At 40.4% G+C, this 16,525-nt stretch overlaps 1 protein-coding gene across 1 annotated transcript; it reads left to right on the top strand.

The window, feature by feature from the left end:
• The first annotated feature begins 13,717 nt into the window (after window positions 1-13,717).
• Window positions 13,718-16,247, top strand: LOC120575301. The gene is made up of 2 exons (XM_039826022.1): window positions 13,718-13,935; window positions 15,023-16,247. Exon 2 carries the CDS (start codon window positions 15,261-15,263, stop codon window positions 16,245-16,247), a length of 987 nt encoding a protein of 328 aa, XP_039681956.1. The 5' UTR covers window positions 13,718-13,935; window positions 15,023-15,260.
• Window positions 16,248-16,525: the final 278 nt, after the last annotated feature.

The following is a 16,525-nucleotide window of genomic DNA, read 5'->3' on the forward strand; positions in this document are numbered from 1 at the left end:
AGTTGGTGTTTCTTGAACTTTTTGGAAGAATAACAAATGGGCTGATCAATGCCTCGCTCATCCCCCCCCTGCAGGAGGAATCACCTGATTTGGTTTACCTGAGACTTGACAGATGTGGCACGACCAACAGAATTTCACAATACCAGATTTAAGTCCAGGCCAAAGAAATAACGAAGCACACGGTCGTACGTTTTCCTTATTCCTAAGTGGCCAGACATGCAAGACAGCAAGAGTTAAGGTTCTATCGTCAGACTGTAGCTCTACACAGATAGGTGCCTTTTCATTACACTCTTGAGGTGGGCTTGTTGGATCAGAGCCACTCATGAAAGAGTCGCTGAGATCCACCAAGTCACCAAGCTTTCATGCTTGAGCACGGGTTACAGCACACACAGGAAACAGGGGCAAGTCAAGCCCATTGGAGTCGGGAACACATTCGTCCGCAATCGGATGTTCGATCACCTCGGGAGACAAACAGCCAAATCATTCCTGAGGATTAAGTCAACACCGGCTATCGGTAACTGAGGGCGTTTGGCGATACTAAATTTGCCTGACACAAATCTGGAGGACAACTGAATGAAGTGCAACGGCGCCCGCACTGCACACATTTTAACACCCCATGCTAACGCATCTGCCCCACAATAGGTCTCAGCTGAGAGGGGCAAAATACCATCTCAAATCAGTGTTTGTTAAGCTCCAGTATCCTGCAGGATAGTGATAGGGACTTGTTTTTCCTCACCCACTAGAGAAAGTAACCATGCGAAATAAACGGCCTAAAAGCCTGATCAATTTGGTCCCTTTGAGCATTAACCAGATTCAAATCTTTGCAGGGTGTAGCGTAAATGAGCCCTATTGGAGAGGCTGTTTTTGCATTCTTACGGTGCTCCTTTTTAAGAAGATGGCAGGCAGCGATGAGATGTCCTTGCTCATGACAGTAAAAACACTCCCTGGCTTTGTTGGCGGCAGGGGCGGCAGTGGGGTTGCAACGATAACTCTTAGGAGAGTTACCCTTACGGACAACTGAGATTGGCCCCCTACGAAAAAAGGGGGAAAAAAAAACCATTTGTGAATTAATGTGAACTCATCCGCCAGTACAGCGGCAGCAGGAAGGATGAGACTTTTTGTTAATTTAAGTGGATAACAATCTTATCTGGGAGCCGTTTCTTAAATTCCTCCAACAACACAAGTTCACGCAGATCATCCAAAGTTTCCACCTTACTAGCCCGACACCATTTATCAAACAGCGTGCCTTTCTCCCTTGCAAACTCTACATACGTCTGGGTGGCAGGTTTTTCACAACTTCTCAAGTTTTGCCTATATGCTTCTGTTAGCTCTGAGCAAAGGAGCTCTCTCAACTCCTGCTTCTTAAGACCGGAGGGCACATGAACATCATAAAAGTTCCCCCCCAAAAGTAGGTCAGCTGCTTACACCTATCCAATCTATCAACTTGGGGGCTCGTCTGTTCTTTTGGTGGTGGACATAACAGTTGCCACATCCCAGGATCTACCTTTTAAGCTGATTTGTGTTTGCCATTTATTATTCAAGTGAGCTAATAGCCATTGTTATTGTGTGCTTGTATTAGTTGGTGAACCATTTGAGGTGGTGCGAAGATACCAGATTGTGCCGGGAATCTTTCAAAAGGGAAAATCAATGGCACATGCATTCATAAAATATGGAGTTGACAGAAACACAATCACCCAAACATCAGCAATAGCTGAGATGGCAATTGCTGCACTGGAGGAATATGAGCAACTGGTTCAACAGCTCAAGGGGAGGAAGCTCATAGACATTGCAAAGCAATGTAAAGAATCTGTTGAGGCTGATGAAGCCATTTTGAAAAAGGTACAGCAGTTGAAAGAGATTCAAGCCAATAAAAAAACCTTGAAATCATTTGCCTCATGCAGGCATTTATATTGTCATAAAGTTATAAAGTGATACAGTTCATGTTAGTTACAATACCCAATTCTAGTAACAGTATAGACGACTGCAATGTTTTCTTTTTGTAAATGCTCCGTATTTATATAGCGCTTTTCTAGTCTTAACGACTACTCAAAGCGTTTTTACATAGTACAGGAACCATTCACCATTCACACACATTCAGACACTGATGTGCAACCACCAACCTTCCGATTGGCAGGCGACCCCTCTACCACTTAGCCACAGCCGCCCTATGATTCATTCCTTTTGGAGGCTCTTTCATTTTATTAGAAATCACAAAAGCAAGTGGCTATTTGTAGTGAAATTATTAACATACATTTTGTATAAAGAATTTGTTTTTCTTTTAATATGTAGCATATGGTCTCTTTTTTGGTTGTCCAAAAATAATATTTCCATTTGGTTTACCACTGTTGAATGTCAGTGACATTCCATGTATTTATCCATGGCATCATTCTAAAGTTACAAGAAAAAACTGTCAGAAAGTTCTTTCTTGTCGACTCATTAGAGATGACTGTGATGGCGTATGCCCATGTTCTCTTGGATTTACCATTTTTGACCAAAGCCTGTGTTTTCTTGGACTTGGATATTGGACTTAAACTTCTTGGAAACCTTCGCTTGGACCTTGCCTTCCTTTTGCCTGCCATCCGGTGTACCGAACTCTGCCTGTTTTTGCCACTTTGAATATTGGACTGAGCCCTGCCTGTTACCTCTGCTGTGTTTTTTTTTATTTTTGAGTTCACGCTGCCTACCAAGTTGCTCTGCCTTGCTGCCTATTCCTGTGTTTCTTCATTAATACCTACATAATCAACTCTCTGCCTCCAGACTCTGCTTTTGGGTCCACAATCTCTTACCTGGCCTCACCGGCCCTGACAGAATGTGTTTGAGTACTATGTAAAAGCGCTTTGAGTAAAGTGAGAAAAGCGCTATACTGTAAATGCAGTCAATTGTGTTTTCCTTTTATGGGCTCTGTCAAGCTTTGATGTTAGCAATCACTGCGAGGCGATTAAGGCCTATACAGATCAACTTTCTTTTTCGCCTTTCCTGCAATTGTATTTGTTATGAATGCGTTTTTGGAAGTGGCTTGTAATGTTTAAGGCTATACAGGTGATGTTGATCTCATGTTGTAATGTGCTGGTGTTTTTTTTATTCATTTGTTGTCCACAAGGGGCCCACTTGGTTAAACCCAGAGAGAAACTCATATCACCAAGATATAATAAGATATAATATAATAAGATGAATGAGCTCATTAAAGAATATCAATAGCTACTTTGCTGTGTCGGACTTTGATTTCAGAACTTTACATCAGTAAGTAACACTGTATTACAAGCCTTTGTTTATCAAATTCAGAGGGATATACTGTATTACTATATCACATATCATATAGGCTACACAAAAAGGAGAGACAATGACTGTAAATCATTAAGACCATGCATTCAGACTGCATCGTGTATTACCATTTTTCTGTGACTCGGTGGTAGCAATTGTGTATTTCGACAATATTTGACTACAAGTTATCGTTACTGTTAAATAATATTGATCAGTCACAATGTGTAGCTTAGTAGGTGGCTGTGATAAGTAGTAGCGTAGGGAATCTAGTGACAGAGGCAGGCCACAACGGCAGCTGTTAGGTAAACAAACATTTGGAAATTCAAGCCTGTTAATTAACCCTAAACCCAAACTAAATTATAACTCTTTTGAAAGTCTTGTTCTTAATCTTCAACATCCAACACGGAAATCAGTACAGCCAATTATATTTGTTGTTGTTTACCGAGCTCCAGGTCCGTATTCTGAATTTTTATCTGAATTCTCAGAGTTTTTATCATGTGTAGTACTTAAATCAGACAAAGTACTTATTGTTGGTGATTTTAATATCCATGTGGACGTTGACAGCAATAACCTTACTACTGCTTTCAACTCACTACTGGATTCTATTGGTTTCAGTCAGAGTGTGCATGAGGCCACGCACTGTTTTAACCACACCCTTGACCTCGTGCTGGCATATGGTATCAAAATTGAAGATGTATTAGTATTCCCGCAAAATCCTTTATTATCAGACCACTTCTTAATTACATTTGAATTCTTAATACCCGATTATACGACATTAGATAAAAGCTTCTATACTAGATGCCTATCTGACAGTGCTATAGCTAAATTTAAGGAAGACATTCCGACAGCACTAAACTCATTACCTTGTTTTAATACAACAGAGGACCTTTATGTAAACTTTAGTCCCTCTCAAATCGACAATTGTGTAGATGTTGTTACAGCCTGCCTACGGACTACTTTAGACTCTGTTGCTCCACTCAAAAAGAAGAAGATGAAGCAAAGCAAACTAGCACCTTGGTATAACTGCCAAACTTGTAAATTAAAGCAAAACTCGCGAAAACTTGAAAGTAAATGGCGCTCCACCAAAATGGAAGAGTCTCGTTTGGACTGGCAAGACAGTCTGAAAACCTATAGGACGGCCCTCAGACATGCCAGATCAGACTATTACTCATCATTAATAGAAGAAAACAAGAACAACCCAAGGTTTCTTTTTGGCACTGTAGCCAGGCTGACAGATAGTCACAGCTCTACTGAGCCATCTATTCCTCTAGCTCTGAATAGTGATGACTTCATGAGCTTCTTTAATGATAAAATTACAACAATTAGAGATAAAATTCATCACCTTTTGCCCTCAACTTCTAATGGTTCACCTTTCATCGCAGGACTGCTGGAAAGAACGACTAGACCTGACATATACTTGGACTGTTTTTATCCTATAGACCTTCAACAACTAATGGTAAAGGTATCTTCAGCAAAGCCATCTACCTGTCTCTTAGACCCCATCCCAACGAGATTACTCAAAGAAGCATTACCTGTGGTTAACACCTCTCTACTAGATATGATCAATATGTCTCTATTAACAGGTTATGTACCACAGTCATTTAAAGTAGCTGTGATAAAACCTCTTCTGAAAAAACCCACCCTCGATCCTGAGGTCTTAGCAAACTATAGACCTATATCTAACCTTCCCTTTCTCTCCAAGATCCTTGAGAAAGTAGTTGCTAATCAGTTATGTGATTTTCTCCATAGCAACAGCTTATTTGAAGACTTTCAATCAGGATTTAGAAAGCATCATAGCACAGAGACGGCACTGGTGAAAATTACTAACGACGTTCTAACTGCTGCAGACAAAGGACTTGTCTCCATACTGGTTTTACTAGATCTTAGTCCTGCTTTTGACACTATTGACCATACAATCCTGTTACAGAGATTGGAACACTTAGTCGGAATTAAAGGAATTGCACTACGCTGGTTTAAGTCTTATTTTTCTGATCGATCTCAATTTGTTAATGTTAATGATAAATCCTCTAAGTACGCGAAAGTTATACATGGCGTTCCACAAGGCTCAGTGCTTGGACCAATTTTATTCTCCTTTATATATGCTTCCTCTTGGTGATATCATTAGGAAACACTCAATTAACTATCACTGCTATGCGGACGACACCCAATTATACATGTCAATCAAACCAGACGAAACAAGTCAGTTAGCTAAACTTCAAGCATGTATTAAAGATATAAAATCCTGGATGACCTATAATTTTCTGATGTTAAACTCTAACAAAACTGAAGTTATTGTGCTGGGCCCTAAACACCTCCGAACTTCATTATCTAAAGATATTGCTACTCTGGATGGTGTTGTCCTGGCCTCCAGCACTACTGTCAGAAATCTAGGAGTTATTTTTGATCAGGATATATCCTTTAACGTCCATCTAAAACAATCATCAAGAACAGCCTTTTTTCATCTTCGTAACATTGCCAAAATTAGGAATATCCTGTCTCAAAACGATGCTGAAAAACTAGTCCATGCATTCGTTACTTCCAGGCTGGACTATTGTAATTCTCTACTGTCAGGTTGCTCAAATAAGTCCCTTAAGACTTTCCAGCTGATCCAGAATGCTGCAGCACGTGTTCTGACAAGAACTAAGAAAAGAGATCATATTTCTCCTGTTTTAGCTTCTCTGCATTGGCTTTCTGTAAAATACAGGATTGACTTTAAAGTCCTTCTCCTGACCTACAAAGCCCTAAATGGTCAAGCACCATCATATCTAGAACAGCTCTTAGTACCTTATTGTACCACTAGAGCACTGCGCTCCCAGAATGCAGAGTTACTTGTGGTTCCTAGAGTCTCCAAAAGTAGAATGGGAGCCAGAGCCTTCAGCTACCAGGCTCCTTTACTGTGGAACCAGCTCCCAGTCTGGGTTCGGAGGGCAGACACCATTGCCTTATTTAAGAGTAAACTGAAAACTCTCCTCTTTGATAAAGCTTATAGTTAGGTTAGATATAGGTCTATAGTGGAGTGAGGAGTTGCAGCGTCCACCTAACCCAGCCCACCTGCTTCTCTTCGTAGTCATCAGATTTATTGATCATATAATCAATAATATAGTGTGAGTAGAGGGAGGCAGGCCAGTACAGCCTCTCATCAATGTTTTCATTTGGTTCCTTTTGTATGCATCCTGTCCCAGAACTGCTTGTTACTAACCTAGCTCTGGGGAGTTTACTCCCTGGAGTCCTTATGTTTCTTCTTCGCAGAGCTATGCTCTGCGATTCCCTTCAACGCCCGGCCGCGTCCTGCTGCATCTGCTGCACCCAACCGTGCTCTGCAGCGCCACATTTCATCCCGCAACGTTCTGCTGTGACATGAACTACAACGACTACCTTCAAAGTTACTGTTCCACTATCTTCAATGCGACTATTATCGCCTTCACACCCCCAACCGGCCCCGTCAGACACCGCCTACCAAGAGTCTGGGTCTGCCGAGGTTTCTTCCCAAGAGGGAGTTTTTCCTTGCCACTGTCGCAATAGCCACTTATAATGCTTGCTCTTGAGGGAATTACTGTAATTGTTGGGGCTTTGTAAATTATAGAGTGTGGTCTAGACCTACTCTATCTGTAAAGTGTCTCGAGATAACTCTGTTATGATTTGATACTATAAATAAAATTGAATTGAATTGAAATCAGTTAGTTTGGAAACCAGCAGGGACATAACGCCGGTTACAGCGTTCACACTTATTACTGGACCAGTTTTAAAGATTGTTGTTCCCATCAGTCACTCACACACAAACATAGGAGAATAGGGTCTAGGTTGAACTGGTAAGCTTCTTGGAACTTGTCTTTGTGAAAATAAGACTGTTGCTCTTTGAATAAAAATCCACGACACTCATCTTTAAAAATCTGGTAAAATACCCTCATTACACCTGTCACATAGTGACAGTAAAATAAGATTAAAAACATCCCGTCGGTGTGTTTTGGGGCGTGCAGCCTTCAGGAAGTTACAGGAAAGGTTTGAGGTGAAACGATATATAACCCCAGGTGTGAGTGAATCAGCAGCTGCAGATGTTTAGTAATCAGGGTCAACCAATCAAAAACAGTGTTGGGTCAGTCTATCCCAAATAATGAAATAACTGTCGAGTACGTTTAACATGCACACCAATATTCTGGATTTGATGCATGTCATGTAAACAGCATATTCCGGTTGGATATTCAGAATAAGGCCTTTTTCCGAATATAGCAGTTTCTGATTAACCCTTGCGTTGTCCCAGGGTGAAATTTGACCCATTTTCTAAAGTTTTTTTAATATCAGAAATATGGGTTTCTTACAACTAAATTACCCAAAATAACATGAATGCATTCATGTTCTTTGCAGGTACAATTGGTGATTACTTTCATTGAATTTTGGGTGTTTTATTCAATTTTATAGCATTTGAAAAAAAAATTGAAATAGTTACAAAACAGTATTTTGACTAAACTTTGACAGATACCAGTCTGATTCACTCAACATCCTCTGTCAAAATAATTCATAATTTCATTTTTTTTCAAAGTCAAAAATTAGGTATATTGTCATCTAAATGAGGTTTGTTGACCATGAATTTTAAAAAAGCGTTGAGAAAAGTGACAAAAACTTTTTTTTTCAAGTGTCAAATGCATTGAAAAAAGTGACAAAAAGAAAATTCATTTTCAAGTTTTGACCCGGAAGGACAACAAATTCCTGGTGAACGGGAAGACAACACGAAGGTGACATGTGTGATATTCCGGTATTATTCGGGTTTTAGAGGCATTGTTTGGCGCATTCAGAATATGCGTCTCAATCGGAGATTTTACCGTAGGTCAGCTCTGTGGTTGCTGTAAACAAACCAACCAGCCAACAGTTTGCAAGGCTGCAGCCCCGATAAGAAGGAGAAACACAGCTGCTTTTAGACATGATCAAAGACTTGGATATCAACAGGTTTTTGGATATGAGCCGCCCTTTTCTAGAAGCTAGTTGAAGGAATGAAAGAAGGATGCTGTGTTTGCACGGGCCAACAAGTCCTCCACCGCTAGAAAACTTAAAGGTTAAAATCAGCGGCAAAAATGTCGGAAAAAGTAAGTATGCAACAATCAGGCAGATTGCACATAGGTTTAATTTACTGTGGCTTAATAATATTAAACTTAAAAACAATTAAATAAATGTAATAATCAGTACTTTTAGCGTGTATAGAGCCAGAATATTTCCACATGTAAATGGGTGAATTAAACCAGAGTGGTGATTGTTGGAACAGTGGAAAGACGAACCAAGACGGCTTTTACACATGCTGTCTTGGTTCATCTTTCCACTGTTCCAACAATCACCACTCTGGCTAAAATAAACCCTTAATTCTCCCATTTACATGTGGAGATATGCTGGCATGTGGAGATATGCTGGCTCTATACACACTAAAAGTCTGATTATTCACATGGAGTCTGGTGGAGATATGCTGGCTCTATACACGCTAAAAGTCCTGATTATTTACATGGAGTCTGGTGGAGATATGCTGGCTCTATACACGCTAAAAGTCCTGATTATTTACATGGAGTCTGGTGGAGATATGCTGGCTCTATACACACTAAAAGTCCTGATTATTTACATGGAGTCTGGTGGAAATATGCTGGCTCTATACACGCTAAAAGTCTGATTATTCACATGGAGTCTGGTGGAGATATGCTGGCTCTATACATGCTAAAAGTCCTGATTATTTACATGGAGTCTGGTGGAAATATGCTGGCTCTATACACGCTAAAAGTCCTGATTATTTACATGGAATCTGGGTTTGGTGACCATGATTTTGGGGCTGTTGCATGTTACAGTTTTTTCCAATTGCTAACACACTAAAATGACATGCATAGCACAATTATTTAAACTGACACACAGAGAGCAAAACCTCTTCTTAAGTCTCCAAAAGTCTAAACACCTTTTATGCTTTACACACATTTTGCAATTCAAAATGTCTCTTTTTAAATGCACTGAAAACAGTTCTCTGCATAAGACACAACAATCTGACATAAAGTCACACATGACACTACATGAGCTAATTGGCCAATATATGTGCCACCTGGCCAAACACCTCAATGGTTAATTGTTACCACTTTAATCAGGAAGTAAGCACTATGATGCCTCTTTTTTCTATATATTTTTTCTGCACATTTTTTTCTGCAATTTTCTTTTTCATTTTACTGTTTTTTGTGAGCATATTTTTGTTCAGTCCAATTTAAATATCTGCTGTGCATATGTTGCACTTACTTGTTTGGTGAAAAATAAAAATGTTTCCACAGCATGTGTGTGTATCTGCAAATATGTCTGTGCATGTGAACAATCTGAAGAATTTTCTACACTTTGAACTATTTTAGTATTATGACAAAGCACACTAACGATGAGAGTGCTTTTCATTATACCCAACAGTGTGTAGTAGGTAAGACACACATCTGGTAACATGAATGAAGTGTGCACCATGTGGTAAAAATGTTTGATTTTGATAATGCTATATGTAGTTTTGGTTGCAGTGCTTCATTCTGCAGGATATATATGAAGTATTTTGCAATTTGGGTGTGTGGTTTTGTGAATGTGTTAAGTATTTTGATAAAACCAGCCTAGTTTGCAAAATTGTGTTTTAGCAATTGGAAAAAACTGTAAACCAAATGAATGTAGTAGTTAAGTGTTGCAGTTCAACACTGTGACCATAGGAGGGCAGTGATCAAGCGTTAACACTGTTCATGTTAAACTAAAAGGATCTTACTCTTTAAAAACAAGGTCTATCTCTGTAGGGATCCTTTCTATAATGTTGTCAGACACTTAAATAATAAGGTTCAGGTTGGAAAAAACAACATTAACCTTTTAACTTTCTTTTAAAAAGCACATTGGGGTTCCATAGTTTTGTTCCACTCACAGTAGATTAATTTGTCAACATTTTGTATTTAAGAAATAAATCTCAGACCATGTTGGTAAAGTTCAGAAGTTATTTTCTTTCAGACCTGAGTGATTATATGAAGTATACACTTACACAGTTATTAAATGAATAAACATACGCAGATCCATTTTATCTTTTTTCAAATGTATAAAAAACTATATAAATAAAAAAACAAAAATAAAAAACCCAAATTTAATAAATGTAGTGAACTGATCATTTAATTCATTTGTGAAGAGCGTTGTAGGGAACCATCCACGTTATCTTTTTTTGACAATTTGGTTGAAAGAAACCCCAAATTTATTACATTTTATAACACTTGAAGAAAAGAATTTATAAAAGAACGTTGAAAAAAGTGACAAAAATGTCAAAAGCGCATACAAAATTTACAAAGAACTCCAGAAAAGTGACAAAACATCAGAAAAAGTGACAAAACATCAGAAAAAGTGACGAAACATCAGAAAAAGTGACAAAAATGTCAGAAAAAGCTTCAAAAACATGGTAAAAAAAACAAAAACAAGGGTTAAATGCGCAGGGAAGAATAGAAAAAAAATCAGGTCTGAAGAGTTCTGTGATGCTTCATATTTCACTTGATGCACACCTGTACCTTGACGACAGATGTGGCACTGTCTGACATGGTGGCTCGGACGATAACATGTTCAACTTTTTGAGTCAGACTTTGGGAGTATTTAGCTTTACCTCTGACGAACCCTGACTGTGGGTAAGTGATTTTACACATCTCTTCAAAAAGGCTTTCATCACCCTTTCTATTATTGTCGAAGACTCCCACTGCGTACGTGTTCGAGTTCATGATGTAGTCATAAGGGACAGAGAACATGACAGCCACTTTTTCAAGGCATTCCTCTTTGGACTCATTCTGGATATCGTAAGTGAAGACTCCAACAGCTCCACGTGCCGAGAAAGAAGTCTTGTTGAACTGAGCTGTGCCAGATTCAGACGGGCCAAGTGTTGGAATTTTACAGAATCCACTTTTAGTGTACACCCTGGTGACACAAGGAAGAAAAAAAACCTCGGAGTTAGTCACTGAAACACTTTTAGTCCGTAAGTTACGACTTCAAGTAACGACTTGGTAGCGTTCCAGGCAAAGTATCGACAAAGTTAGCTAGCGGCTACCTACCGCTGACGTTAGCTATCGGCTACCTAATGCTGACGTTAGCTAGCGCTAGCTGATACTAGCGATTTCTAGTCGGCGACATATTTTGGGCTTCATTTAATAAACATAACCTGTAGTAGTACACAATCGTATTTGTATTGTTTTGATTACAATGTGCAGAATTGCTTTACGTTGCCTATTTATGTCTATTTATTTCTATTTCTCATCGTTAATCACCGGCGTCTGTACAGCATCAACAGGGGTCCCCATTGTTGTTTATGTGTATGTGTGAGACGTCAAAAACTGTAACTGGGTGTAGAACGATCTGGTACTAGTTCACGTTTAGTAAGTTACAGGTTTGACTGGCGTTCCAGGGCACTTTCAGGGGTAGAAGGTTGTGAAAACACGTGTTACGTGTTGCCTTGAACGCAGCATTAGCACAAAGACTGGACTGGAACTGTTAGCTTAGCTTTACTAAAAGAGAGAAAATACTTCTGTTAGCAGCTCCAAAGCTCCCAATTCTCCCATCTTGCAACACTCTCTCATGAACGGGTTTGAGAAAAACTTAAGGACAACCGTTATTATGATATCCTATGAAATTAGGCGACCGCCGGCCGGTCACATGTCAGTTTAGTTTAGCTTCTTTACGGTTAAATTTAGCTGAGAAAAGGTGATTGTGAGCCGGGTACAGAGCACGGTGCAGTGAAAACACACCGGGCGCGTATAAGGCAGCTATTTTCATTTCGGCGCCCATGTTATCCAATCTGTCCGTTCATACCCGGAGCGGAGCGTCCGCATCGGCCCGCACACTGCAGCGATTATTTCGGCGTCTCCTCTATTTTCTTGTGTTGAACGAGGGTAGTTGAAAATCCAAAAACAACTAAAATAATATTCCTGCTTTTTGAAATGTATTTGTATTAATCCAAAAAAACAGCTATACTTCTGCTTTTGACATGTACTAGCTCAAGAACAGAAATGTACATATAAAAATGGGTGCTGAGCCAAAAACTAGGGCTCTTGGGCTGATTTTCTGCTCTTTTGACCTAAACCCTTGCACAGGACATCCTGTGTCTTGGAGCATTTTTGAGTGATTGAACTTAGTTCATTTTTCCTTTTATTCTTTTTTTTGCTTATTTATTTTTTCTTGTTAACTTTTTGCTTTAAAAAAAAAAATAAAACCACCTGTGTTCGTCTTGAACAAGGTGACCCAAAAAACCTTGTGAGTCTCTTTTTGCCGTTTTAGAAGACTTTTTTCCTTTTTCTCCTTTTTCTCCACTTTACCAGTGTGAGCGGGGACACCCCGAAAGGGGAAGTGGGGGCCTCCTCTTTAACCGTGTGGTTTTGCAGCAACCCCGGGGACCGATCGGACAAGCAGACCTTTGATCCTCCAGCTGAGCGGAAACCTCTGTGACCAAGGCAGAGGTAGCTGTCCGAGTGTGAGTAATCAATTGTAATTGTTTGGTTGTAAAGATCTTCTGTGTGCTGTGTATATCACATACGGGGGACATCTAGGTTGTCAATCAAAAGCCTCTTGTCTCGTCATCGGGTTTCCACCGTAGCGAGGACCCGTGAATGCGGGGGTGTGTGTGTCTCTTTAAAAATAATCTAAAAACCATAGGGAAGTATCTAAACTAATTCCTTTGAACCGGTATATAATTTATAATAGTATAACTTATAATATCCGAACCAATAATGTTTCACTACCTACAGTATTAACTATAGGAAAGTATCTCAAATAACTCCTTTAATATAGGCTTAACCATCCGCCCTGCTGAGAGTATCTGTAACGGCTGTATGGCTGAAGAGGGCTTAGAGGGCGAGGGTTATCGGGGGGGGTGTGGTGGCAAATTTTATTTTAACCATTATTGATTAATGATTATAACCATTTGCTTAAAGATTGTTTTAAACCTCCACAAAAATGCAGTTCCTTCCTCTTAGACTCTTAAAGGCCAGAGAGGGACAGCAGCAGCCATGAACTCTTAGCCTAGTGGTTTTTATTTAAGAAACTCTAGCTTCTCATTTTGTTTAACTTTTTAGCAGACAAAGTCGAGAAGGCCACAAACCATGTCTCCTACTGCCTCCTGAGATAAACTATTGTTTAGGCTAATGTTGGGAACAGAGAGCAGGGAGGAAGGTGACGATGGTTTGACTTTTGGTGATGTCCTCTTTTCAACTATGGCCAGGCTAAAAGATAAAGTTAGAGGAGTGGCTTGAGAGAGGTTTTGACTATATGATGATGTGATGTTTAGATTTTAGTTTAGTAATGCTCATTCAGTTGTACTGCATGTACCTTTGAATCTGTATTCTCATATTTTGCAAAATATAATAAATGCTCAAAGACCAGACTTTGGTTTAATATCTCAAACAGTCTTTATTCGTTTTCATTTTTATCATTGATATTTGTTTACTCTGCTGCTTCATAGAAAACTTCCACCACATTTTGGCGTTGTCGAAGGCAGGACGGTTGTGAACAGCGGCACGGAGGACTCCGTGGGCCTGGGGTTTTGCAAACCAGGAGATCAACGATCAGCCTGCCTCTATACCTCGAAATAAAACATTTCAGAGAGAAGGAGGCCAGGACCGCGGAGGACTCCAAGCTGTTTTTCCACTCCGTAAAACGAACAGGAAGAGATTTCTGGCAGCACGGGTAAGATCCAAATTAAACAATTTAATTGGATTATAAAATCAATATCAGGTCAATTATATCAAAATGAATAATTACAAAAATCATTAGTATTGTGTTATACAAACAAATGAAACTTATTCTGACTTTTGAGACTGAGTATTTAGATGTGTGTTGTGGGTCATTTTGGGTAACAAAAACATAACTGAGGTTATGAATGACATCTTTTGGCAGATATGGACATATTTATGATTGAATTCTCATATGGTGATAAGACAATTGATTGACGGACAAGACCAGTAAGAGAACTGGCAGAACAATAGGCAAGGCCTAAAGTATTAATCTACAAAACTGATAGCACGTTTCTTGATTAAAGAGGTGGACTGCAGAGTAAATTAAATAGTTAACTATTTAAGAGATTTTGACTGCAGGGTCGCACCAGGTTTTTCATACAAGTTTCCCGAACAAAAACAAATAGTCTATACTCTTTAGAAGAGCCTCTTGATTATTTAGAGACAGACTGCAACAAGGCGAAAACATACTAAATAGGTCAAGTTATTTGACTATTAAGTTGATTTTGTCCGCAGGGCTGTACACGGGTTTTCACGTAAGTTTCCCGAACAAATAACCTCGCGGTGTGGTGACGATCACATCGAGCAAGACATAGTATACTATAAAGTCCAAGAATCAATTATGGGAAACGAAATTTCCCGTTCCAGTGATGCAACTGGACCCATAGTGGATGAAATGACTCATAAATATGGACCGGATTGTTTGCGGTGTCTATCTTATTGGTCCAAATTGGCTTTCCGCCAAATGGTTCCCTGAGTGTAGCGAAGCTCAGGATGCTAAAATTAGATCTACAGACAGAGGAGAAAAAATTGAAGGGGAAGAAAACAATTAAAACGGAGGTCTTAGAGCAAATTGAGGATAATAAGGCATGTTTTAATGTGTGGATGAAAGAAGCTGATAACAGAGAGAGAAAACAGTTGCAGAAACAGATGACACTTCTGAGCATGACTGATACTAACAAAAAAGAGAAAAAAGAAAAAGAGAAAAAAGAAAAAGAGGTGAACAATGTCACTGGCACACTTTCTCCTCTCTATCCGAGTTTGAAAACCGTGGATCCGGTCTTGGACATCCCACCCCTGTTCCCAATCCCCGCCGCACGGAAGAGGAAGAGAGCAGCCACGGTACCAACGACCCGACAGACGAGAGGCGATCGGGCACGGGAACAGCTCATCTCACTCCTCCGCCGCACTGAAGCAGCTGCGACCGCTGGATTGCCAGTATTCCAAGGCCTCACAGAGGAAACTGATGAGGACGGAGATGAAGCTGATGCATTTCCCATGATTCAAGTCCCTACACAAGCAGGGGGAATAGGCCTGGTGTATAGGGCCTGGACTGAATTAGACATTAAACAAGCGACAAGCCACCTTCCCCCGTGCAAAAACTCTGGTACACAATTTACCATAGCCCTTCAGGCATTCATTGAGACTTTTCTGCCCACTGTTCCAGAAATACGACGTCTTCTGATGGTAAACCTGGGGCCTATGGAGTATGCAAAGATCCGACACCTTCTCCCCGAAGACCCGACCGATGATCCAGTCCTCCTCCATCCAAATCTCGCAAATAGAGCAAATGATGGCTACAATGACCTGCTGGATGAGCTCTCCACCGGACTAGAGACCGTGTTTCCAGACAGAATCGACATGACACGTGTGACAAACACCAAGCAGTATAAAAGCGAGACGGTGGAGGACTTCCAGCACCGGCTTTCTGAGACTTTTGATAGACACAACGGCATCGCTCGCACCACTGCCGCCGGAGCAGTGGTTGAACTTTGGGAAGCTCATTTCAAAAACGTGTTTTTGAGTGGGCTGCTCCCTGACATACGAGCTGAAGTGGACAAAACCTGCATTGGACTGCCCGATTCAGCCCTGGTGGAGATTGTTAGACATGCTAGACATGCTGAGAAAATCCTGACCAGCACAAGAGAAAAGACGGAGAAGAAAAGACAACAAAACAGTGATGCTGCACAGTTAACCCTCATAAAAACTGTGGCAGCAATGTCTCAAGAAAGAAGGAATGCGGGCAGAGGAAAAGGCAGAGGCAGGCCAAGTGGAAGAGGCAGAGGAAAAGGCAGAGGAAGCAGAGGCAGGGGCCGTGGCACATATCTCGATGGTGGACAAAGACACTTGCTACAACTGTGGCGAAAGGGCATTGGGCCTACGAATGTCCCCACCCCAAGAAGGACTCGTCCAAGGGACAGCGCAACGACCCCCAGCAGTTTGCAGATTGACAGGCGGTGGGGGATGGAAAGATGGGTGGAATGAACGGACTGGATGACACGAGTGCGCCTGTTCAGGAGGGTAACATGCACACACACAAAGATACACATGCTTGCAATGAAGACATGCTTTCCTGCATACCACAAACATCTACACCACCCCCAAACAATAAGCAAAACATACTAGATGCAATACAGCATATAGAACAGAAGGAATTGGCAGAGAAAATGCCTACTTACGCTATGTATTCATCAGATGTGTATAAAAAATTGCCTACAACAGTGTTGACAATACAGGGGAGGGAAATAGAATTCTTGGTTGAT

This window comes from Perca fluviatilis, chromosome 15 (genome assembly GCF_010015445.1).
Source record: "Perca fluviatilis chromosome 15, GENO_Pfluv_1.0, whole genome shotgun sequence".
Classification (NCBI taxonomy): domain Eukaryota; kingdom Metazoa; phylum Chordata; class Actinopteri; order Perciformes; family Percidae; genus Perca; species Perca fluviatilis.

Excerpts from the sequence above, each read along its gene's own strand:
- LOC120575301 (XM_039826022.1), top strand. The coding sequence starts at position 15,261 with ATGATTCAAGTCCCTACACAAGCAGGGGGAATAGGCCTGGTGTATAGG.